This window comes from Ailuropoda melanoleuca, chromosome 14 (genome assembly GCF_002007445.2).
Source record: "Ailuropoda melanoleuca isolate Jingjing chromosome 14, ASM200744v2, whole genome shotgun sequence".
In the NCBI taxonomy this organism is placed as follows: domain Eukaryota; kingdom Metazoa; phylum Chordata; class Mammalia; order Carnivora; family Ursidae; genus Ailuropoda; species Ailuropoda melanoleuca.
Window position 1 is genome coordinate 58,490,015 of NC_048231.1, and position 23,830 is coordinate 58,513,844.

Consider the following 23,830-nt stretch of genomic DNA (forward strand, 5'->3'; position numbering starts at 1 on the left):
TTTTTTTTTTTTTTTTTTTTTTTTTTTTTTTTTTTTTTTTTTTTTTTTTTTCCCCCTCCCCCCATTTCTCTCCTATCCGACTGATCTCCCTAGCTTCTTGCTTGCCTCTTTGGGTCCTAGAAGAGATAAATTGTGCCACCTAGTGTCTAGTCTCATGATGGTCCTAAAATCTCTAGAGTAGTTCATACAGGCAGAACCTCAAAGGGCAGTGCCATGGGCACCCTCCTTCCTTGGGGAGTCTGGCCAAGCCACCCTTCCGAAAGTGCAGCTGTCATCTGGAATGCAAATGAAGCCATTGCCTTAGACAATTATTTTACAGTTTTCTACTTAATCTTTTTATCTTGTTTAGCCACTGTCCCTACATCCATTTTTTTTTCTTCTCCAGCTACCCCTCTTTGATGTAGTCTCATCATGTTTTCCTTCATTGAGGCAGTATCTGTGGACCTCCCTGAAAGGCTCTTTAGGCTGTAGGGTAAGGGGGATACATAGGTCATGAACCCTTCATTTCCTCTATTTGATATGTCCTCCTGAGCTCCACAGTGGGTGTATGCAGGTGCCCTGACAATGCTCCACAACATTTACATTGCAATGTCCTTTATTTTGCAAACTGCAGCAGGTTATCTAATATGCAGCCTAATTATACACTCACTCTAGGACTTCAAGCCACTGATTTACTTAGGAAAATACTCAAGGTGTAAAATTACACATAAGAAATTTTTATCTGCACTCTTGTGAATTATTTTAGTGTTTGAAAATACTGAAATGTTAAATAATGAAAATACTGGGCTAAATAATGTTAAAAACAAAACAAAAGCTTCCGCCGGCCAGATTCAGTCTTTGGACCATCAGCTAGCAAATGCGGCTCTAAGACTTGGTGCCCTGAGAGTCTGAAGGCCTGCGTTGACATAGGCTTTTGAGACTTGGAAGGCTTCGGATATCTCACCAGCCACTTTGATGATAAACCTAGGACTTGCTAATCATGCTGATGAGTGGGTAATAAAATTATAAAAACCACCTGTGTCTGCAGCTCATTTGATGTCATAATTTTAATTACATCTATTGACTTTCAACTATATTCCAAGATCTAAAACCAGCATGCATCCAGAATTAGTAAGACAAGCCTGCATAGGGTAACGTTATTGGCAAATCAAGCCAATCAGTACAGCATTTTTTTTCAATCTTAATAACAATTTAAAATATCAAAGTCCAAGTTAATTAAATAAACTAAATGGTCAAAACAAAATGTCCTCAAATTACTAAAAGTTCTTATCTTAAAAAAAGAAAAATCTCCATTTAGTTGGACCTCTCTTCTCTGCCTTGTGGGATCAGTTCTTTCTAGAGTTTTACTGGCAACCAATTAATGTATCTCTCAATGTGCAACATGAATGGGTATTTTTATTTTTTTTAATCTAAATTTTGTACGTTAGGACACCCCCTCAGCAACTTTCTTCTTCTGGCGTCCTTTAGTGTTTGTTTTGCCTCCAAAGGTTTTGAAGAAGGCAGCAAGAACATTTTTTACATATGCTACAGATCATAGATAGACTTTTTTTAAAAAAGATTTTATTTATTTATTTGACAGAGATAGAGACAGCCAGTGAGAGAGGGAACACAAGCAGGGGGAGTGGGAGAGGAAGAAGCAGGCTCATAGCACAGGAGCCTGACGTGGGGCTCGATCCCATAACGCCGGGATCACGCCCTGAGCTGAAGGCAGACGCTTAACCGCTGTGCCACCCAGGCGCCCGTATTTTTTTTTAAATTTTTTTAAAGATTTTATTTACTCATTTGATAGAGAGCAAGAGAACACAGAGGGAGAGCAAGAGGGAAAAGCAGACCCCTGCTGAGCAGGGAGCCAGATGCGGGGCCTGATCTGAGGACCCAAATATCATGACCTGAGCTGAAGGCAGACACCCAACTGACTGAGCCACCCAGGCGCCCCTATTGATAGACTTTTATTTTAAAAAATCCAAGCTTTTAAAAGAACAGGTCTAATACTTTGATGGCTCAGTTACCTGGACATAATAGAGAAGGAGAAAAGCAAGATTCTTCAGAAGAAAGAGGCTTTTCCACTACAGTTACTTTAAAAAAAAAATCAATCTATTATTTCACAGCCTGAAAATCTTTTGAAGTAGAAAGTGAAATCAGCAAATCCAGTGATTATTGGAGTGCTCTGAGTCTGCTGGAACCTTGTCTCTTCTTATTAAGGTAGCCCTATATGAAAAGCCAATCAGAATGATGCCTAGGCTAAGCTGAGTTCCTACAGATCAGCAGTTGATGGGAAAATAATTACCATGATCAAGCTTGTGGGAAGTGGAGAAAAAGCTCCTGCAATTTAGGTATAAAGGCTGAAGATGAAGAAATGATGGGAGGTGATTGGAAGCATGGCATTTTTCTCTCTTGCCTCATTTAAACTTTGGTACATTTTCCTGTTTCTCAATTCCTAACAGTAATTCAGTCAAAACTCCATAAAAGTTAGTTTTAAGGCAATGGAAAATGCTATGAACATGTTTCATAATTTTATATTCCCAGAATGCCTTTATATTTGAAATTAATTACACTGAGAACATGTTACTCATTCATGGTTTGGAGCAGGTCTTATGGACACACCGATTCACCAGGCCTCTGAACCTTCAGGGGGTCTATGAGAGGCGGTAGGGAATGGCAGCAAAGCCACTTGCTTTTGAGTTGTCATTTGTTCTGATGGAAGAAAGCTTTAGACAGACAGCCACCTTCCCTTCATCTCATTTGTACTGTGCATCTGTACAGTCAATGCAAATCTATACACTTGGAGCTCACTACCTAGTATGTATCTAGTGACCACTAACCATGATGCTAATTTGATTAAGCAAAATGAAGACAAAAGCTTTGGCGGCTCCCAGGTGATAAGAAGGCATCCACCTCCCTCTAGCAACTGACTGGGAAGGAAATAAGAAATATTAACACGATGTAAGCATTGCAGGGTTCTTGCCCTCTTTCCATGGACGGCAGAAAAAACTCTGAGAGGATTTCAGTCTCCCTTCCTCTAGCCTCCAACCAATCATGGAAAAATGCATTTTCTCCAATTTAAATTATTTTCAAAATATATAATATTTTATTTACTTTTCCATATCCTAAAAATATGACTAAACCTTCATTTTCTTACTTTCCCAGAGAATATGGGTGGGGGCCTGGGAAGCCACTTAAATCCCCGTTGGGGAAAGAAAGATTTCTGACTCACTCAAGGTTCCTCCTTCTCATACAGAAATCCAGTCTCTCTCTCTCTCTCTTTTTTTAAGATTTTATTTATTTATTTGACAGAGAGAGACAGCCAGCGAGAGAGGGAACACAAGCAGGGGGAGTGGGAGAGGAGGAAGCAGGCTCCCAGTGGAGGAGCCTGATGTGGGGGCTCGATCCCAGAACACCGGGATCATGCCCTGAGCCAAAGGCAGATGCTTAACGACTGAGCCACCCAGGCACCCCCAGAAATCCAGTCTCTTAAACCTGTATTCTTTTCCAAGGGGATTTTTAGCCTTGGGTTCTGAAGTTATTGCTTGATCTCAGGTCACAGACACTGAGAGGGTCTGTATCTGTGTACCAGAGCCTGACTTTCAAATCTCAGGTCTGCACAGCCAAAGACATGACTGAAGAGCAGGAGTGAGCATAGTCTAACTGATTTCAATTTAAACTAAATGTAGGAGTTCATTTGAGTCACTTGGATGCCAAACACTGACTTGCTTGTTTTGTTCTAAAGACTGGTTGAGTTTCTAAAGAGAATCAGAGAAACAAAATCCCCCTAATTCCAGGGGCTGTAGGTCACCCATATAACCACAGCTGGAGGAGAGGACCAAATGCCATCCTTAACCCAGAATTCTGGGAAATAGCTAGATGGCAGTGACATTCTCTAGCAAGGGAAAGTGTGAGGCTCCCTAAATACAAATTAAAGGTGAAAAGTCGTTAAACTTAATTTTCTCATGGACGGTATTCCTAAAATTAGGAATTAGAGGCAATACATTAAAATGTTTTTCGAAGTAGCTATAAACAAAATGAGAAATGAGAGAAACCTGAAATTGGTTATATGCCAGTAGGTTAGCTTCTTCCTTCATGAGTCATTAATCGTGTCAGTAATGACAAGCTTAACAGTTCAACAAATATACCACCTTCCGTGACCGTCCCCTAAGGCATACAGCGGAATTGATACTGATTCTGAACACATCCTCTTTAAAAAATACCAAGATTATCATAAACGAGAACAGAAGCCTGCATTTGTTTTTAATATTGACACAGAGAGAAGGTCATTTCACAATTGCAAATGGTCAGTAGTGACTCCATACTTGCGGCCACAACAGGAAAAGAGCTCTTTTTGCCCGTGGAATACGGTGGGCTTAGAAGGATTACACACTAACGTGTGTGTGTATGTATGTGTGTGTCTCTCTTTTCTAGCTGTGATTTTTTAAAAATTCTAGCTGCAATTCTCTTCAATTTAGGTCCCGATCAGATACCTCTCAGGGAAGAGTTTGAGCAAATCATGCTGAAAGCCATGCAGGAATTTACTCTGAGAGAGAAAGCCCTGCAGATGGGCGCTCAGTGCACACCTGTGTCACCAGGACAACTCCCCTGGCTCGCGAGACTAATCGCCAGCGTATCTCAAGACTTGGTTCATGTGATTGTGACTCAGAACTCTTTGGCAGAGGGCATTTCAGAGACATTGAGGACTCTCAGTGAAATGAGACACTATCAAAGACTTCCAGATTATGTTGTGGCGATTTGTGCATCAAAAATCAGAGGAAACGAATTTTGTGTGGTAGTGTTAGGTGAGTCGTGTTTTGGGTTGTTGTTTTTTTTTTAATCCATTGATTCAATCATCTGTCCATTTGAAAAATATTTATTGCATGTTTCAAGCATCCAGGTAATCAATCTCTAATTGTTCCCACTTGAGTTCTTCCTCCTAATTTTAACTTTTGTTTTCTCCTCATATCAGATTTGTGTAGCCTTTAGTTTGGCTGGTGTCCCTGTCAGCTGGTTGTGGGAGCCTTATTTCAAAGCATGTCCTAGTAATAGATATGCTTGTCTCACGTAACTTCTATGCTTAAAAGATTTTGGAAATGTTACCACTCTAGCATGTGATAAAGCCATTGCCACAGGTGCCTAAGCCAGTGAATCAACTTTGCCAGGAACTCAGCTCACATATTCACCTCCTCACCGAAGAGGATACTTAATGTTATAACACTGTCTAAAGAAAAGGTCCAGAAAGTTGGAACATTACAAAATGTGTTTTTGTTTCTTGTGCTGATTTTCTATCAGGCGCCATCATGAGTCGCCAGCCATCTGGACTAAATTTGCTTTTTTCTTCTCTAGTGATGTTTCTCACCTGTTCCTACCAAAGAAGCCAAGCCCCCTCACTTTGGCAAAAACTTGCCTTCCCATCTCTCTATGACAAATCTTTTTCAGAAATCTTCATCAGAAAGTATATTAATTTTTTCAGTTTTCATTTATAAAAATAACTAAACACCATAAGTTTATATTTTTTAAGACATATTCATAATAACCAAGCAAACACAATTTTAAAGGTCCTCCATGTACCTCCCTAGTCTTTAAACACATGTATAGTATGTTTCCACAGTTACAAACATAAGGGATATCACTTTGGCCCTTGATCATCTAACATTTTATTATAAACATTTCCTTTTTAAAATAGTCATTTTAAATGCTGAGTAATTGTCCATCTTTGGGTGTGCCATAATTTCCTTAACCAAATCCCTATAGTTACATGCTTTAATTGTTGCCAGTTTTTGCTGTTAGGAATTTCAGTGAACATTTATTCACTCGTGCATCCCCTCCTCTCCCTCTCTTCTGCAGGTCAGCATCAGTCCAGAGCTCTGGCAGAGAGCGTGCTCACCACAAGTGAGTTTTTGAAAGAAATTAGTTATGAGCTCATCACAGGAAAGGTCAGTTTCCTGGCATCACATTTCAAAACCACATCATTAGGTGAGTGGTTGTAGGATTCAGCAACACTGCCAGCCTCTAGCTGTGTGATTTCTCTGAATTTAAATCTTAGCCTGTCAAGGAGGTGAGTGCGGAGCTTAAACCTGCCTGCTGACCTTCCCTCATTTGGAATGGTTCATCCTCAGTATTTTGTTACTAACACAGCAAGGGGTCCAGAGGAAGGCACAACGATGGAGGACCTCAGCTCAGCCACGACTTAGGGGTGTGACCTTGGGAGAGATTCTGCCTCCCCGGATCTCAGTTTTCCAATATGTCACATAGAGAGAATGATTGCATCCTGCCTGCTTTGAGCATTATGGAGGTCAAGAACGATACACCATGTGAAAGCGTGTTAATCGTAAGCTCAATATAAATGAGGGTAGCTCTGGCTTTAGAGATACTGCCATAGGCATGGCCAAGTGTACACTCAGCCATGAAAAGCTGGCTGACTGACAAATCTTGCTGAGAACCCAGCTTAAGTGCCTAGTTCAGAGACTGATACAAATGTATTGTTCCTTGCAACCTTCTTATCTCTGCTTTATTGTGTGATAGGCGACGACCTGGACAAGTTGCTAGACAAAATGCAACAGAGAAGAGGAGAGAGCGTGGTTACCCCTTTCAATGGAGATCTTAACGAGTGTGTGTCAGCTCAGGAGGCTGCTGCTATGATCCCCACGCAAAACCTGGGTAATGTGACCTCAGACCAGGAGGAAATAGAAGCTAAGTCATTCGGAGGGTTTTGAGGTCCTGTGTTAGAGTCGCAGCCTGTGACAGGCTTTTCCTCATTATCTACATGATAAATATGGCTCAAATTAAAAATGCCTTAGGATGGGACCTCGATCCAACACCTTGTTCTTAGTACATGTCTCCTAGAATTAAAATCAAAGTTGAAGACTTTATGATAAGCAGACTGTCTTTTTTCCTCAAAAAATTCTGGGGTCCTTGGTGTACTTTCCTTAGCTCCACCAGTTATGCCAGAGAGCTGTTGGTGCTCTCTGAGGGCTATAAAGAACTGATTGAAAGAATGTAGAATGCAGTCCGTGCAGGGCTCCTGGCTCTCCACACCCTTCATTAACTCCCTCATCTGTAAAACACACATTATCTCAGGGATAGCAAGGCAATCCTGGCAGATAACGCAGCAATACCAACACATCATCAGCCCTACAAGCTTCCAGGATGCAAAAAGGGAGAGTGGGAGGGGCGCCTGGGTGGCTCAGTCAGTTAAGCATCCGACTCTAGATTTCAGCTCAGGTCATGATCTCAGGGCCCTGAAATGGATCCCTACGTTGGGCTCCTGCTCAGCAGGGAGTCTGCTGCAGATTCTCTCTCTCCTTCTCCCTCTGCCCCTCTCCGCCCCCTGCACACTCTCACTAAAATAAATAACTAAATCTTTTTTTTTTTTTAAAGAGGGGGATGGGGGCGCCTGGGTGTCTCAGTCAGTTAAGCCTCTGCCTTCCACTCAGGTCATGATCCCAGGGTCATAGGACCAAGCCCCAAGTCAGGCACCCCGCTCGGCAGGCAGCCTGCTTCTCCCTCTCCCTCTGTCTCTCTCTCACTCTCTCTAAAATAAATATATAAAAATCTTTAAAAAATAAAAACAAAAAGGGGGGATGGTGGGAGCAGGACTGAGGAGTTCCATCATTAGATTGGATTCCTTTATGTTCAGATTCCTTCCCCAATTCCCCATTTGATAAGGACAACATAGGAGAGGACCAAAAAAAAAAAAAAAAAAAAAAAAAAAAGAATAGGACAAAGGGCAGACATGAAACAGATCCATAAACCTGCTGCTGACGGCCTTTAGCCCTTGCCTTAATAGGAATGTGTCATTTATACATACGATTGTCTCAGCAATAAAGTAGCACGGCTTGGCATTAGCTCAGTCACAAAAACAAATTCAAATGCATGCAATACTTTTTTTCAAGTAGGCCCCATCCCCAGTGTGGAGCCCAACACAGGGCTTGAACTCACCACCCTGAGATCAAGACCTGAGCTGAGATCAAGAGTCAGATACTTAATTGACTAAACCCCCCAGGTGCTCCCACAATAAATTTTTTTTTACTTCTACACATTATATGATGATAAAGCAATCACCTGGATGATCTAAAATGTGTTCTTATTATTCTTGAATTATTAACAAAGTTAGAATTTTAAAATTCTCTGAGTACATACAGATTTCCACAATCACATTCTTTTTTTTTAAATATATCGAAAAAAGTCATGGTATTTATTTATTTTTTATTTATTTTTTTAAATGATTTTTTATTATATTATGTTAGTCACCATACAGTACATCCCCAGATTCCGATGTAAAGTTTGATGCTTCATTAGTTGCATATAACACCCAGTGTACCATGCAATACGTGCCCTCCTTACCACCCGTCATCAGTCTATCCCATCCCCCCACCCCCCTCCCCTCTGAAGTCCTCACACAATCATATTCTTGACTCCCTGTTTAAGAAATATTGCTTAAAGATATTTTTATGGTTCCTCAAAGTTCAAAATTTGCTAAGTTAAATTCTCCAAAGTTATGCTATCATCTAGGTTAGTCCCCACCTATCTAACCTATGACATGAAAGAAATCATCAAAAGACAGATTTATTTTCATTGGTAATCTTTGTGGGTCAAAAAACATTCTGCTATTAAAAGTTCCAGCTTTGGGCTTTTCTAATGGGTTCTCTCAGCCAACTGTATATATCTCCACTCACTGTCAGCACCTATGGCTAGGGTACTCTGACCACCGTCTTTACCGTGGCCACATTGTGATTTGATTTGATTTGATTTTTTAAAAGATTTTATTTATTTATTTGACAGAGAGAGAGCACAAGCAGGGGAAGCAACAGGCAGAGGGAGAGGAAGAAGCAGGCTCCCTGCTGAGCAGAGAGCCCGATGCGGGACTTGATCCTGGGATGCTGGGATCATGACCTGAGCTGAAGGCAGATGCTTCACTGACTGAGCCACCCACGCGCCCCATGCAATTTGATTTTAGAAAATATTAGTTAGTGCAGGTTAATTGGGGCTTTGTGTGTTCCAGTCACTTTTTCATGTGTTCCTGATGAAAAGCAGCCTCAAAGAAGTATTAAATGTTGCCTGCTTAAGGATTCATCTAAGCCTATCTAGTGTGTGTGTGTGACGCACGTATGAAATTGATTGCTTGGTTATAACTTGTAATAAAAAGCCACTGGCATGTTTAGAGTGTCTGGGCAATGTTCTCCTAATGCATCACCTCTCGAGTGGCCAGCTGTCCATGTCATGAGTCAGGGCTCTTCAGATAGTACAGGCGTCAGCACTGGAGTTGGCCACAGCCACCTACCACTGCCAGGTCATAAGCACTGGCAAGTCAAGTGGGAAGAAAGGTGAAGGGGTGTCTCTGTGACCTGTGTTATGCAGTCCCTGGGGAGAAGAATTTCAAATCATGTTGCAACTGACTTGTTGGAGAGGAAATGTTTACTGTGGTGCTGTCCAGAAAAGGTCAAAGGAATCCAGCATCAGTATGGTTACCGAATTCCCTGAATTCGGTCTGGGCTTGGGCACCTGACCTGTGCTAATAGTCCTAAAGAAAGCTGGAAACTCCTGCTTCCCCTTTCCAGAGATGAGTCCCAGCTCCCACTGTGAGAGTGTAGTCTGTCCCAACATTTCTGGGTGGGGGAGGGGTGTTGAGGAGTGATCTGTGAGACGATCAGTCAATTTTAAAAGACTGCATTTGTAAAATTACCACACCCACTCTTGAACACATCCTTTCAGCCAAGTTTTCAGAGAAAATAAGCAAATCTATTAAAACGCAATGCAGAGTGAGAATAGAACGCTTGGTATAGAGCAAAACTGTACATATGTTGTGTGTCCCCCTTATGGATTCATAGTGACCATCAACAGAAGTGAATTAATTTTGTTCTTATGACTTTTTTTATTTTAGATTTAGATAATGAAACCTTCCAAATTTATGAACCACAGCTAACGGTTGCCAGAAAACTCTTATCCCAGGTGTGTGCTATAGCAGACAGCGGCAGCCAGAGCCTGGACCTCGGCCACTTCAGCAAAGTGGACTTTATCATCATTGTCCCAAGATCGGAGGTTCTGGTCCAGCAAACTCTTCAACGGATTCGACAATCAGGTGAGACTGAACTTTCAAAGAAGACCCTACAGAGATCCAGTCTTAGATACCCTCTGCCTCTTGCTTTTGCTTAATCCAAATGTTTATAGGACAATTCCATCCTTTTCTACAGTAATACAAAGTTGTAAGAGCACTTTAAACATTATTTCAAATTTATCTGTAAGTTTTCCCTCAAAGTACTCTGACCTTTTTCCCTCCTAGGTCAAGGGTAAATCGATGTGCGTGTTTGCCTGATACTATTAAGTCTGTGATGTAATTGGTGGACTAGAAACTGATCATTCATTTATGAAGAGAAATTTTCTCAAGTCAGGGATAGCCCTGCATGAGGTGGTGGGGTCCGTGCCGCCTGAGCTCCTTCTATGGCTTGGATAGTTCACATTCTCATAGATGGCTTCTTGCATATTTAGTACACTACCAGCACATTTTCAGACTAGAAACCAGATCACCATTCCCCACGTGAACAATGATAACACCTCCTTAGAAAAATACAAAGGTAGGAGCACCTGGGTGGCTCAGTTGGCTGAGCGTCCAACTTTTGATTTCAGCTCAGGTCTTGATCTCAGGGTTGTGAGTTCAAACCCTACTTTGGGCTCCATGCTGGGCATGGAGCCTAGTTGAAAAAAAATACGAAGTTAGAATTTCTGCTAATGACTTTCAGAGAAGGGGTATGGAAGAAAAAATATTTTTCCCAGAAAATGGAAAAAGGTAGGGAGCAAAAATTTTAGAAGTCTGTGGTAAATAGTATCTTTTTCAAGCATAAAATTTGCCTAGAATTAGAAGCAATAAATAATTTAGAAAACTGGGACAGCTGAAAATACTTGCCTTTGTAAGCCAGGTTTGAAAAGGAAATTACAAATGTCAAATTGCTTCCGAGTACGTTAGCTGAGAGAAACACACACACACACAGACACACACACACACAGACACACACACACACACACACACGGGTTTTAGCTGGAGGATGAATCTTTTTGCCACAGTAAAAAATTTTATTTTCAATATATTTGAGAGTAAGAAGAAGAAAAATCCAAAAGAGCCTAAAATGTAGTTTATATGTAACCAAATGTAGTTTATATGTTTCATAGCTATGATACAGTGCTCCTTAAACTTTAGTACACATATAAATCATATGGGGATCTTGTTAAAATGCAGATTCCTCTTAGTGGACCTGGGTGAGCTCATTTCTTTTTTTTTAATTATTAATTGAGGTATAATCGACATATAACTTTGTATTAGTTTCAGGTGTATAACCTAATGATTTGATAATTGTATGTATTGTGAAATAATCACAATAAGTCTTGTTAACATCTGTAACCATACATAGTTACAGAAATTTTTTTCTTTTTCTTTCTTGTGATGAGGAGTTTTGAGATTTACTCTCTTAGCCGCTTTCTAATATGCAATGCAGTATTGTGAACTATAGTCACCATGCTGTACATTACATTCCCAGGACTTATTTATTTTATAGCTAGAAGTTTGTACCTTTTGACCACCTTCACCCATGCCCCGCTACTCCATCCAGCAACCATCAGTCTCCTCTCTCTATCTGTGAGCTTCTTTTTTGTCATTGTTTTTTGTTTATTTTATTTTTTAGATACCACATATAAGGGAGATCATCTGGTATTTATCTTTCTCTGTCTGACTTATTTCAGATTCTACATTTCCAGCAACCTCCCAGGGGATGTCAGTGCTATTGGTAGGAGGACCACACTTTGAATAGCATACTCTATAAGAAATCTTCCATTGTTAGGTCCATGGGCCAAATGAGCTGACACACAATAGATTTTTTTCCTCTTTACCTGTGACTGACACATGTAAAGTCTTTCCATACCTTCTGAAGGCCCAGCTGCCTGGGAAACAGTGCAACAAAACTCTAAAATTCTGAATGACAAATTACAAAATGACCTATTGTAAATATTGACGTATGGGTGATTAGCTGGAGAAGATCAGATGGCTTCTCTTACAGCTCACCAGAGTGAGTTCTCGGCTTTCTCAGCTACTGGCCATTTCTGTGTTTCTCTCTGCTCCCATTGTGGGAAATGGAGAGGCTATACTCATACCAAGCACTCACCAGATTTTTTTTTTTTTATAGATTTTCACTTCCTTACCATGGAGGGAGTGCCTTCTCTGATAGGTGTTTTATTTCTACCAATTGGCCTTTGTGGCCTTCTGAGTTTGTGATCTGATATCTGAAATCATGCTTGAGCAAACACATCATAGCACCTGTTTCAAGTGGTGAAATCATCCATGGTCAGCAGTTGTGCTCTCTGCAGAGCCTTTTCCTGAAATAACCTCTTGGTGACCTATACTTTCACCTTTCTTAATAAATGCAAGACCCTAAATAAAGCCCTGCATTTTTGACAGATGAAGAAATTGTATAGCTCCTTCCTTTTTCCTTCTCACTGCCCTTTTTTCTAAAGTGAGAACTGTACGATTATAACCCCTCAGAAAGGTACCAGAATTTGACCAATTACATAAGCTTGGAATCCAGAAAAATCAATGTTAGGGACAAATTTGGAAAATTCAAGGCAAAGCATATCTTAAAAATTATTCACATCTGGCTTTGGCTTACATACTGAATTTTATGCTGCAAAAGCAATCATTTCTATATATTCAAAAATAACTTTGTTCATTTTATTATTAAAAAAGTAGTTGCATTCTTTATTTTAAAAAATAGAAGAACCAAAGCAGGAAAATTTAAACATTCATAATCCCACTATTCGAGGATAACCACTGTTAAAATCTGGGTGTTAACAAGTGACCTAATACCTAGTGTTTCAGACTTCCTTCTCTGCCTGTGTCTGTTTTTTCACCTGACATTATAGTTCGCACATTTTTCTATACCATTAAAAATCTTTGTAAGCATCATTCTTAATAAATATGTAGTATTCCATGTATGGCACCAAAATTTATTTGCTTTAATATTTAAACACCTTCATATTCTTGGAACACATAACAATTGATAGTAGAAGAGCAAGCACATTTAAGGCGTAAAGAGAAATTGTCCACAGCATAGCAGTAAGCAGGAGACTAACCACTAACGCAACTCAATATCAGAGCTGCGAAAGCAGAAAGGATTCTCAAGAAATCATCTGGTTCAGTTTCCTTCTATTTCACCATGTGACTCTTTGGAGAGCCTCATTTGCCTAAGGTCACAGAGGGCAGTGCCTTGATGACAAGAACTACTTTTTCATTTCTGCATGCCTTGTGCCCCATTTGTGCCTCTTTCCAGCTGGGTGGAAGGAGGCACTCGACTAATGTTTGAATGGAAGGCTGGAGGGAGGGAGCGGAGGGATAGACAGAGGGGAAAACAGAGTCCAAGGGCTCTGCTTTCTGGTTCTATTTGCCTTTGCCTAAAGGAAGCATAGTTGGCCAGGAAAGCACCTGGCAGGGAGAAGCAGCCAGGGTGTGCAGAAAGGCCACATCCTTGGCAGCCCTTGTGTAGCTGAAAGAAAAAGTGAAAACAGAAACCATCACATTGTGCAGACTCAGCGCTAAGGCAAAGCATGTGATACCTCCACTCACATTCTAATTAAGGAAGAGAGGCAGAGAGGAAAAAAGAAAAAGAAAACATTATGGAAAGAATATGAAGGTTAAAAAAAGAAATGAAAGGGATTAAACATTTTTCATGTTTGCCCAAAATGGATTTGTAACTGCTGGAATGATCAATGGAGAAGCGGCATAAGGAATTTTTAGACTATAAGAAATACTTCTGTTTTAACGTCATTTTTTAAAACTTTGGTGTGGTAGCATAATTCTTTTAATTCTAAGGAGAACCCAAATTCTATAAATTGGAACACTAGGGTATAGGTGTGATCAAAATGCAAGCCACTTTCAATTCAAGGTGGTTGGGGTGACAATAGGAAGTATTAGTGACTCTGGGGGTCCCCAGTGAGTGGGAGCAGATCTGGCAGTTTCCAGTCAAGGAAGTTTTATCATGCTCAGGGAATTGACACAAATTTGATACCTCAACACATACCTGATTATATAAGAAACAGAGAAACATTTCTGTCTGCTGATATGTGGGTAGCTTATTCTATCCATACAGAAGTAAAAGGATTTTAAGAAAGTGGAAGAGATTAGGAGGGGAAGTGAAGAGATAGTGGAAGGCATTTTCACTTTCTAACGTAGATTTTCTTGGTCTCATCAACCTCATACCACCTTGGCAGTCACCTAAAATTTTAATAGAAAAAAACTATTTATTGGTCAGTGGCAGGCAGGAGGGAGAAGGATCCCAGAGAAGAAAGTACTAGGAAGCTTCTCTGTGCTGAGGTAGAATAGGGAAACACTAGAGATTCGTTTGTACAAAGACAAGTACCTAAAGTTAACATTCTTAAAATCAATTTCCAACCACGTGGTTAGCTGCCCAGTGCCCGACCCTGGTTTGTAGATGTTGGTGTTTGCCTCCCGGCCTCTGCCTCCCAACCTGCCATCATCTGGAGATGCTGCCTATCCAACCAGTATCCTGGCTTCAGTACCTCGCACCCCTCACCCATACTTGTCTGCAACCACCTGCCCCTTAGTCATATCCCAGACCCTGCTGGATCCCAGAACCAGCCATTCCAATATCGCCAATGCCAGACCACAGACTTTCTTCGTACACATACTCACAGTGTTGGACACTATAGGGGAAAGAAAGTCAACCCTTCCAAATGATACCATCATAAACTCTTTTTTGTCTCTCTAGTTGGATCTCTCTCCCATTCCCCACAGCGGCTGGCTAAACATGGGTCTTCATCCTTCTCTCTTAGCAAACCACCATGCCATGTACTTCTCCCCTTCCCCACCCCCAGAAGAAAAGGTCAGATAGAAACTTCCTGCTTCCAAATTTAGAAACCTAACTGCATACACACCTACCTTTTCCCCTTCCCTCCTCATCCATGAAAGAGCTCTATGTAAGTCTGACACCCCCACCTTCTCATTCTCATGGACCTCACACTATCAATTATCTTTTAACTTCTTTCCTGGGGCTCATTTCATCCATTTAAACCTGCCCCCACTCTCTCAAAGACAAAACAAGCCTCTGTTAATCCTACCTAACCCTCCAGCTAACCCTCCTCTGGTTAACTGCCACACTTATGGAGAGAGTTGTCTATTGTTATCTTGCTCCCTCATCTCCCACTCACTCCTCAGCACCCTGCCAACTGGCCTCCACTTCCCACCCACCCCCCTTTTAGGACTCTCACCAACATTACCAATGACCTTTTTAAGCCTTATCTGAACTCTTGATAACACAGGTGACCTTCATTTCTTCCTTTAAACACTGCAGTTCCTTTGGCTTCCAAGACACATTCTTACCCAGCTTTTCTTCCACACCCTCAGCAGTGCTCCAGTTCCCGGCGCTCAACACTGTTGTGGCTGTGTGTTTGTTACTGCTCTTCTCCACCACTAGAAAGGAAAATATTCAGGGAACATCTCTATGGATGGCACAGCAGACTCTTAATATTTATTGAACTGAATTTTTGTAACGTTTTGATGAATTGAATTTTAAGGTAAAATATATTTTAAAAGGAAGCCATAGAAGCAGTCTTTGGGATTTGGTAGTCCTCTGGCAAAAACAAATTTGGTCATTAAAACCATATTTCATATAATGATGAATTATTGAACATTACATCTGAAACTAATGACGTACTATATGTTGGCTGATTCAATTTAAATGAAAAAGAAAAAAAAAACCGTATTTCAGAAATCTACTTTGGCTTCAGGTAAAGGCCTTCAATGTGCATATATTAGGTACGTCTGTCAGTCACACAGGCTCTGAAGTTGTATTTGTGTGTTCAGAACACTGTTCTTGTGCAGGTGTAGTACTGCTTTCTTCCTTCACCCAAATAAACTACACAGTAGTATATACTCACACAGACAAGACTGCAACAAACCCAGATTAAAGAATTCCTTCCGGGAGGAGGACAGAAGGGAACCAGCTGGGCCACCAAGACACAAGGGAACCCAATGCAGTGAGCACTGAAAACAATCAGTGGGGATTTTAACCAGCTATTTCAATTGGAGGTTATTTATCTGCCGAAAAGAGATTGCCAGGGCGAAGGAATGCCCATTGTTATCCTAATACTTAAAAACTCAGCATGCTCTAATGATTTAATATTTTCTTGATTTTCATATTCTTTTAAGCAGTAGAATTATTTTTGCATACCAAAATTTTGTAGAAATTAATTCCACCCAAAGAGAAAATGAACAGCTAAAACTGAGATTACTTGTATTTTTCTTTGGAATATCTTCTTGATGAGAAGAGCAAGAAATAAAAATTAGAAATAAGAAATTTAGAAATAAAATTGTGTTAAAAAACATCAAGGGATAAAAACATACAAGCTGAGGGGTGCCGGGTTGGCTCAGTCAGTTAAGCGTCTGCCTTCAGTTCAGGTGGTGATCCTGGTGTCCTGGGATCAAGCCCCACGTCAGGGAGCCTGCTTCTCGCCCTCCCTCTGCCCCTCTCTGCAGCTTGGGTGCTCTCTCTCTCTCTGCTCTCTCTCTCGCTCTCAAATAAAATCTTGGGAAAAAAAGAAAGAAAGAAAAAAAAAAACCACACAAGCCAGATGCATTGTTCTCTCCAAACGAACAGGCAGTGTAGTGGGGCATTGGTTTGAGTACTGGGTCATCCTTAATGATACCTGGACATTTCAGGTTTCCCTGATCATTATCAGTTTGATGTGATATTCAGGGTGATTAGCTACTTCTTTTTTTTTTTTTTAAGATTTTATTTATTTATTTGACAGAGAGAGAGACAGCTAACAAGAGAGGGAACACAGGCAGGGGGAGTGGGAAAGGAAGAAGCAGGCTCCCAGCAAGAGGAACCTGATGTGGGGCTCGATCCCATAATGCCGGGATCACGCCCTGAGCCGAAGGCAGACCTTAATGACTGCGTCACCCTGGCGCCCCTGATTAGCTACCTGTAGTGATAGTTGCTGGCCATTCATTCATACCTTCTATCTCTGTGGAAAGGTCTTTGACACTGGTGTTCCTAGGTATTATGGACTTGGTGTGTACGTTCTTGGTTTTATTCGCCTTCAAGACCCTCGGGTGGTATAAAAATTGCTGCTTCCCATTTAAAGGGTTTAGAGTAATGGCCTCAGGAGACATGACATTATTTCTCCTTAATCCCATAGAGGGGAAAACAGGCTAGCACTCAAGTTTTCCTTAAGCACATTTGGCTCCTATAGCCTTCAGTAAAGAGAAGGGGCGCAAATGGCGACAAGCTGCTTGACGTCCTTGGCCATCCAGAAAGTTTCCTCTCCAGGGATGTTTCAACTTGGTTATTTCCATGGAAGATGTTCGCGACTGAGGCACCGCCTCTGGTGACCCCAGCTTCAGATTAATCAACTTTAGGGAGCACAGTGATTCCCAACCACCACTGGCTCTGTTCTAGAACTCAGTGAGTTGCAAAATAAGAAGTTACTGATGCCTTCTAACTTCTCATTCATGTTCAGAGTAAGGTTTATTATTTAAGCAGACATGACCCTGAATCTCTCAGGTGGGCCCTGCTGATGTCCATTTTTTACTGTGGAGTTGAAAAAATGTGACAGATTTGCTCATGATTTGTTAGAATATAAACTTTTATTTAATCCCATATAACCTTGATAAATTATCAAGAAGATAGAAAGGGACCTTTTTCAGACCGGCCTTTTCTTAGCACTTCTGACATTTTCAGATTCCACACCTCTGTGCATGTTTTTGAAAAACAAAACAAAACATGAAGCATAAACCAGAGGCGAGTGAAACATTATCTATATTAGGTAGAAGAGATACAGGTGAGATGAGTATAACTTTATTTATAGAGTTTTAACTTTCGATCCTTAGAAATGAATTATGAATTAAAATTAAATTAAAATGGGAAAAAACTTAATATTGAATGCAAACAGAAGTAAATGAACCTAACTACATATTGAATTAATAACATAGTCACACACCAAAAATAATTAATTCAAGTATTTTTTTTAAAAGATTTTATTTATTTATTTGACAGAGATAGAGACAGCCAGCGAGAGAGGGAACACAAGCAGGGGGAGTGGGAGAGGAAGAAGCAGGCTCATAGTGGAGGAGCCTGATGTGGGGCTCGATCCCATAACGCCAGGATCACGCCCTGAGCCAAAGGCAGATGCTTAACGACTGCGCCACCCAGGTGCCCCTAATTCAAGTATTTTAACACAATTTTCTTGTGTACACTCTCAATGCAATATATACTAAGAGTACAAAAAGTTGAAAATGAATTTTGAATTTTAATCCATATATTGTTGAGAGTGGTGTTGATAATTTTAAAACTATTTTGTGTATATCACAGGGTAGAGCAAATGAGTAAATATTTAATGTTGTTGAACACAGAGTTCTCACATGAAAGAAGGGAGCCTCAAATATGGAATGGGGAAAAGGAATATTCCTTTCAGATTTAGATTGGATATAAGTATAAACTCATAATCTGAAAAAAATTAAAAATGTTTCCTAACTCTCTGAATTGAAAGGTCTTAAAAATAGGGACAGCTCAGGGATGCCTGGATGGCTCAGTCAGTTAACCATATGCCTTTGGCTCAGGTCATGATCCCAGGGTCCTGGAATCAAGTCCCTCATCAGGCTCCTTGCTCAGTGAGGAGCCCACTTCTCCCTCTGCCTGCTGCTACCCTTGCTTGTGCTCTCTCTATCTCTCTCTGACAAATTAATTCATAAAATCTTTTTAAAAAATAGTGACATCTCAGTATCAGTATGTACACTTAGCATTTAGATAGATCTTGGCTTATAAATACCATTCTCCACTGTCTCAGCTCTAAGGTGGCAACAGTCTGGAATCTTGTTATATCAGAAAGTGAGAAAATGCTCCAAGATTGATGGGGACATTTCAAAAGGACATAGTAACCTGTTTGAAGGGGCTTTTCCTAGCCAAATTTGGTAATATTGAGTATCACAAAGAATGATGCTAATGGATTGTAACCTACTGAATTTTTTTTTTTAAATCCATGAGTCCATAGGTAATACTAAAATAAATAAATAAATAAATAAATAAAAAGGGGCAGGAGATGTAAGGGGTTGGGGGCAAACCCTTCTTTACAAAAGAGTACCAGCTAATAAATGTAATAAAAATCTCTATTTTGCATTACCAATGTAATTACTGATTATGACAAGTATCATCAAGAGATACTAAAAATCATTACATTACCTCCGACCCACCAAAATCAAGAGCATCTGACTCTTGATTTGGGCTCAGGCCATGATCTCAGGATCCTGGGATCAAGCCCCGCCTTGGGCTCCGGACTCAGTGGGGAGTCTGTTTGAGGACTCTCTCTCTCCCTCTTCCTCTGCCCCTCCCCCCACATGTATGTGCTCTCTCTCTAAAATAAATCTTTAAAAAGTAAATAAAATTATTAAGTAAAATGTCATTTGGGAACAAATATTCACACAGTCTCAAAATGTCATCCTACATATGAAAAATTACACAAAGGAAAATGTATCTTTACAATGGAGAGATTTGGCAGTAGGCACTACCATAACCAAGTAATCAAAATTTACCCTCTCCAGTTATAGGACAGATTGACATTATGATCCAAGGGAAGTACACAGTGTCACCTATGAGGTGTCATTGCCCAAAATGTTTAACCTGAATCTAATGACAAGGACACTCCCAGACAAATTCAGATTATATGGCGTTCCACAAAACAATTAACCTGCATCTAAAAAAACATCAGTGAAAAGACCAAAAAGAAAAAAGGCAAGGGGCTCTTTTAATTATGAATAAACAAATATGGCAACCAAGTGCAATGCTTAATTCTTGATTAGATCCTAGATCTAAAAAGAAAAAGAAGAGACACAGCCCTGGAACACTTAGTGAAACTCAAATGCGGGTTGGTATTAGAGAATATTGTATCAGTGTTAGTTTAATTCCTAGGAGATAATAAAGTTATGTAGGAAACTACCTTTGCTTTTATTAAATACATGTTGAAGTATTTAGGGTAAATATTATGATATGTTACTACCAAATTATTCAGCAATAACAGTAACAGTAATAATAGAAAGTAATAAAGAGAAAAAGCAAATGCAACAAAATATTAACAACTGGCAAATCTAATTGAAGGGTATTGCACTGGTCTTTTCTATAGTATTCAAAATAGAAAATGAGGGGAAAATAGTCACTTTTCATGATGATATGTCCATCAGATAGAGTTTAGTATAGTTATTGTTTTCAAATAGTTTCTAAAACATGGAAGAATATTTGCACTCTTCCCTTTTAAGAAATTTTAAATATTGAATAAATCAAATTTATAAAATTTATAAAAGATATTATAAATCACAATATAGTGAACATTCATGTACCCATTAAAATAAGGAACACTGAACTCTTGTTTCCCTCCCTGATGTTAATGTTTTTCTTCTTTCAAAGGTAACCATTATTCTGCATTTTCTGTTTATTATTCCCTTGTTTTATTTATAGTTTTGCTAACTCCTAAACATTATATATTAACCTGTATTATATTAATTATATTAATACATAAACAATATAACTCCTAAACAATATATTGCTAAATTTCACATCCTTTAGACCTTTTGTAAATGGAATCTCTGCATGTGTCTGTAATTTACTTTTTACACTCAGCATTACATCCCTGAGATTGATCCTGTTGTTACATGCAACTGTAATTCATTCATCTTACTGTTTTTTAGTATTCTATTACGTGACTATATCATACATTTTTTTAAGGATTTTATTTATTTATTCGACAGAGATAGAGACAGCCAGCGAGAGAGGGAACACAAGCAGGGGGAGTGGGAGAGGAAGAAGCAGGCTCATAGCACAGGAGCCTGATGTGGGGCTCGATCCCATGACGCTGGGATCACGCCCTGAGCCGAAGGCAGACGCTTAACCGCTGTGCCACCCAGGTGCCCCTATATCACACATATAAAAAAAAAATTCAGTTTACTACCGATTTGGGTTGTTCCTAGTTTTTCACTTTTTCAAACAGTGCTAGCACACAAATAAGAGTTTTTCTGAAAGTAGAATTGTTGTAGCCTAGGTTACATACATTTTAAACTTTACTAAATAATGCTAGATTTTTTTCCCAAAGTGGTTATATTTACACTCCCATCAGCATTGCATGTGTTTCAGTTGCAAATATTTGATATAGTCATGCTTCTTTAAAAATTTTTTTTATTTTAAAATAATTTCGATCCACAAAAAAGTCACAAAAACTGTACAAGAAATACAAAAATGAAATTAAGAAAACAATTCCATTTATAACAGCATCAAAAAGAATGAAATTCTTAGGAATATATTTGACAAAATAAGTATAAAACTTAGAAAATATTGTTGAAAGAAATTAAAGAAAACTTAAATAAATGGAAAGACATCCTATGTTCATGAATTGGAAGGCATTATTAAGATGGCAATATTCCTTAAATGGATCTATGGATTCAGTGCATTCCCTATCAAAAGCCCAGATGGCTTCTTTGCAGAAATTAACAGGCTGACCCTAAAATTCATACAATACAAAGCTGCAGTAATCAAGACACTGTGATACTGGCATGAGGATAGGCATATAAATCAATGGGATAAAACTGAGAGAGTTCAGAAATAAACCCTCTTATTTGTGGTCAACTGAATTTTGACCAAGGTACCAAGACCATTCAATGGGGAAAGAATCTTTTCAACAAATGGTGGGGGGTAACTGAATATCCATATGCAAAAGAATAAATTTGGACTCCCACCTCATGAACAAAAAGTAACTCAAAATGAATGAAAGACTTAAATATAAGAGCTAAAACTAAAAATTCTTAGAAGAAAACATGGGTGAAAATCTTCATGACTTTGAATTAAACAATGATTTCTTACATTTGACTCCAAAACACAAACAATAAAAAAAATAAACTGGACACAATCAAAATTTAAAATGTGTGTTTCAAAGGACACCATCAAGAAAGTGAATGGGAACCCACAAAATGGGAAAATTTATTTTTTTTATTTTTAAAAAGTATTTAAATTCCAGTAAGCTAACATACAGTGCTTTTATTAGTTTCAGGTGTACAGTATAGTGATTTAACACTTCTATACATCACCTGGTGCAAATCACAACAAGTACATCCCTTCATCCCCATCACCTATCTAACCCATCCCCCCAGCCACCTCCCTTCTGGTAACTATCGGTTCTCTATAGTAAAAGAGTCTGTTTCTTGGTTTGTCTCTCTCTGTCTCTTTTTTTTTTCCTTTGCTCATTTGTTTTGTTTCTTAAATTCTACATATGAGTGAAATCATATGGTATTTGTCTTTGACTGACTTATTTCACTCAGCATATACTCCCTAGGTCCATCCATGTCATTGCAAATGGCAAGATTTCATTCTTTTTTATGGCTGAGTAATATTCCATTGTGGGTATATACCACTTCTTCTTTTTCCATTCATCAGTCAGTGGACACCTGGGCTACTTCCATAATTTGGCTATCGTAGATAATGCTGCTATAAACATCAGAGTGCACGCATCCCTTTGAATTAGTATTTTTGTATTCTTTGGGTAAAACCCTAGTAGTGCAATAGCTAGATTGTAGGGTCGTTCAATTTTTAACTTTTTTTTTTTTTAAAGATTTTATTTATTTCACAGAGAGAGAGAGACAGCCAGTGAGAGAGGGAACACAAGCAGGGGGAGTGGGAGAGGAAGAAGCAGGCTCCCAGCAGAGCAGGGAGCCCGATGCGCGGCTCGACCCCAGGACCCTGGGATCACGCCCTGAGCCGAAGGCAGACACTTGATGACTGAGCCACCCAGGTGCCCCATCAATTTTTAGCTTTTTGAGGAACCTCCATACTGTTTTCCACAGTGACCGTTCCAGTTTGCATTCCCACTAAAAGTGCAAGAGGGTTCCCCTTTCTCCACATCCAAACTAACACCTGTTGTTTTTTGTGTTGTTAATTTTAGCCATTCTGACAGGTGTGAAGTGATATCTCATCAATTTTTTAAAAGATTTTATTTATTTATTTATTTATTTATTTATTTATTTATTTATTTGACAGAGCACAAGCAGGGGGAGTGACAGAGGGAGAGGGAGAAGCAGGCTCCCCACTGAGCAGGGAGCCAGACGTGGGGCTCTATCCCAGGACCCTGGGATTGTGACCTGAGCTGAAGGCAGATGCCTAACTGACTCATCATAGTTTTTATTTGCATTTCCCAGGTGATGAGTGATGATGAGCATCTTTTTTGTTGGCCATCCAGATGTCTTCTTTGGAGAAATATCTGTTCATGTCTGCTGCCCATTTTTTAAACTGAATTATTCATTTTTGTGAGTTTTGAGTTTTAAAAGTTCTTTATATATTTTGGATACTAACCCTTAATAAGATAGGTAATTTGCAAATATCTTTTTTTTTAAAAAAAAAAGCAAAAATAAAAAAACAACACAATTATCATTTAAAAAAGAAAATGGAAGAAATTCTTTGCAAATCATATATCTGAGAAAGAAACTATATCCACACCATTTAAAGGCCTATTACAACTCAATAATAAAAAGACAAATAGCCTAATGAGGATATGGGTATAGAGAATCTGAAGAAGCATTTACCCAAAGAAAATATACAGATGACCAGTGAGCACATGAAAAGGTGCTCCACATTATTAACCAAAGGAGACATGAAAATCAAAACCACAATGAGATTCTATTTCACATCCACTAGAATGGCTATAATAAAAGAGAGACAATAAGTGTTGAATATGTGGAGAAATCGGAACCGCATACACTGCTGATGGGAATCTAAATGACATAGCCACTTTAGAAACCAGTCTAGCATTTCAT

The 23,830-nt window shown here is 39.4% G+C and overlaps 1 protein-coding gene across 8 annotated transcripts in view; it reads left to right on the plus strand.

The window, feature by feature from the left end:
- GREB1L (GREB1 like retinoic acid receptor coactivator) overlaps positions 1-23,830 on the plus strand; it is a 259,381-nt gene that overhangs the window by 180,477 nt on the left and 55,074 nt on the right. For all 8 annotated transcript variants that reach the window (XR_004620338.1, XM_034642744.1, XM_034642747.1 and 5 more), the window contains 4 exons: positions 4,461-4,787; positions 5,833-5,961; positions 6,511-6,645; positions 9,869-10,066. Coding sequence is in view for 7 of the 8 variants with exons in the window: in XM_034642744.1 (XP_034498635.1) it covers positions 4,461-4,787; positions 5,833-5,961; positions 6,511-6,645; positions 9,869-10,066 (789 nt within the window). In the remaining variant the exon portion in view is untranslated. The remainder of the gene's footprint in view (positions 1-4,460; positions 4,788-5,832; positions 5,962-6,510; positions 6,646-9,868; positions 10,067-23,830) is intronic.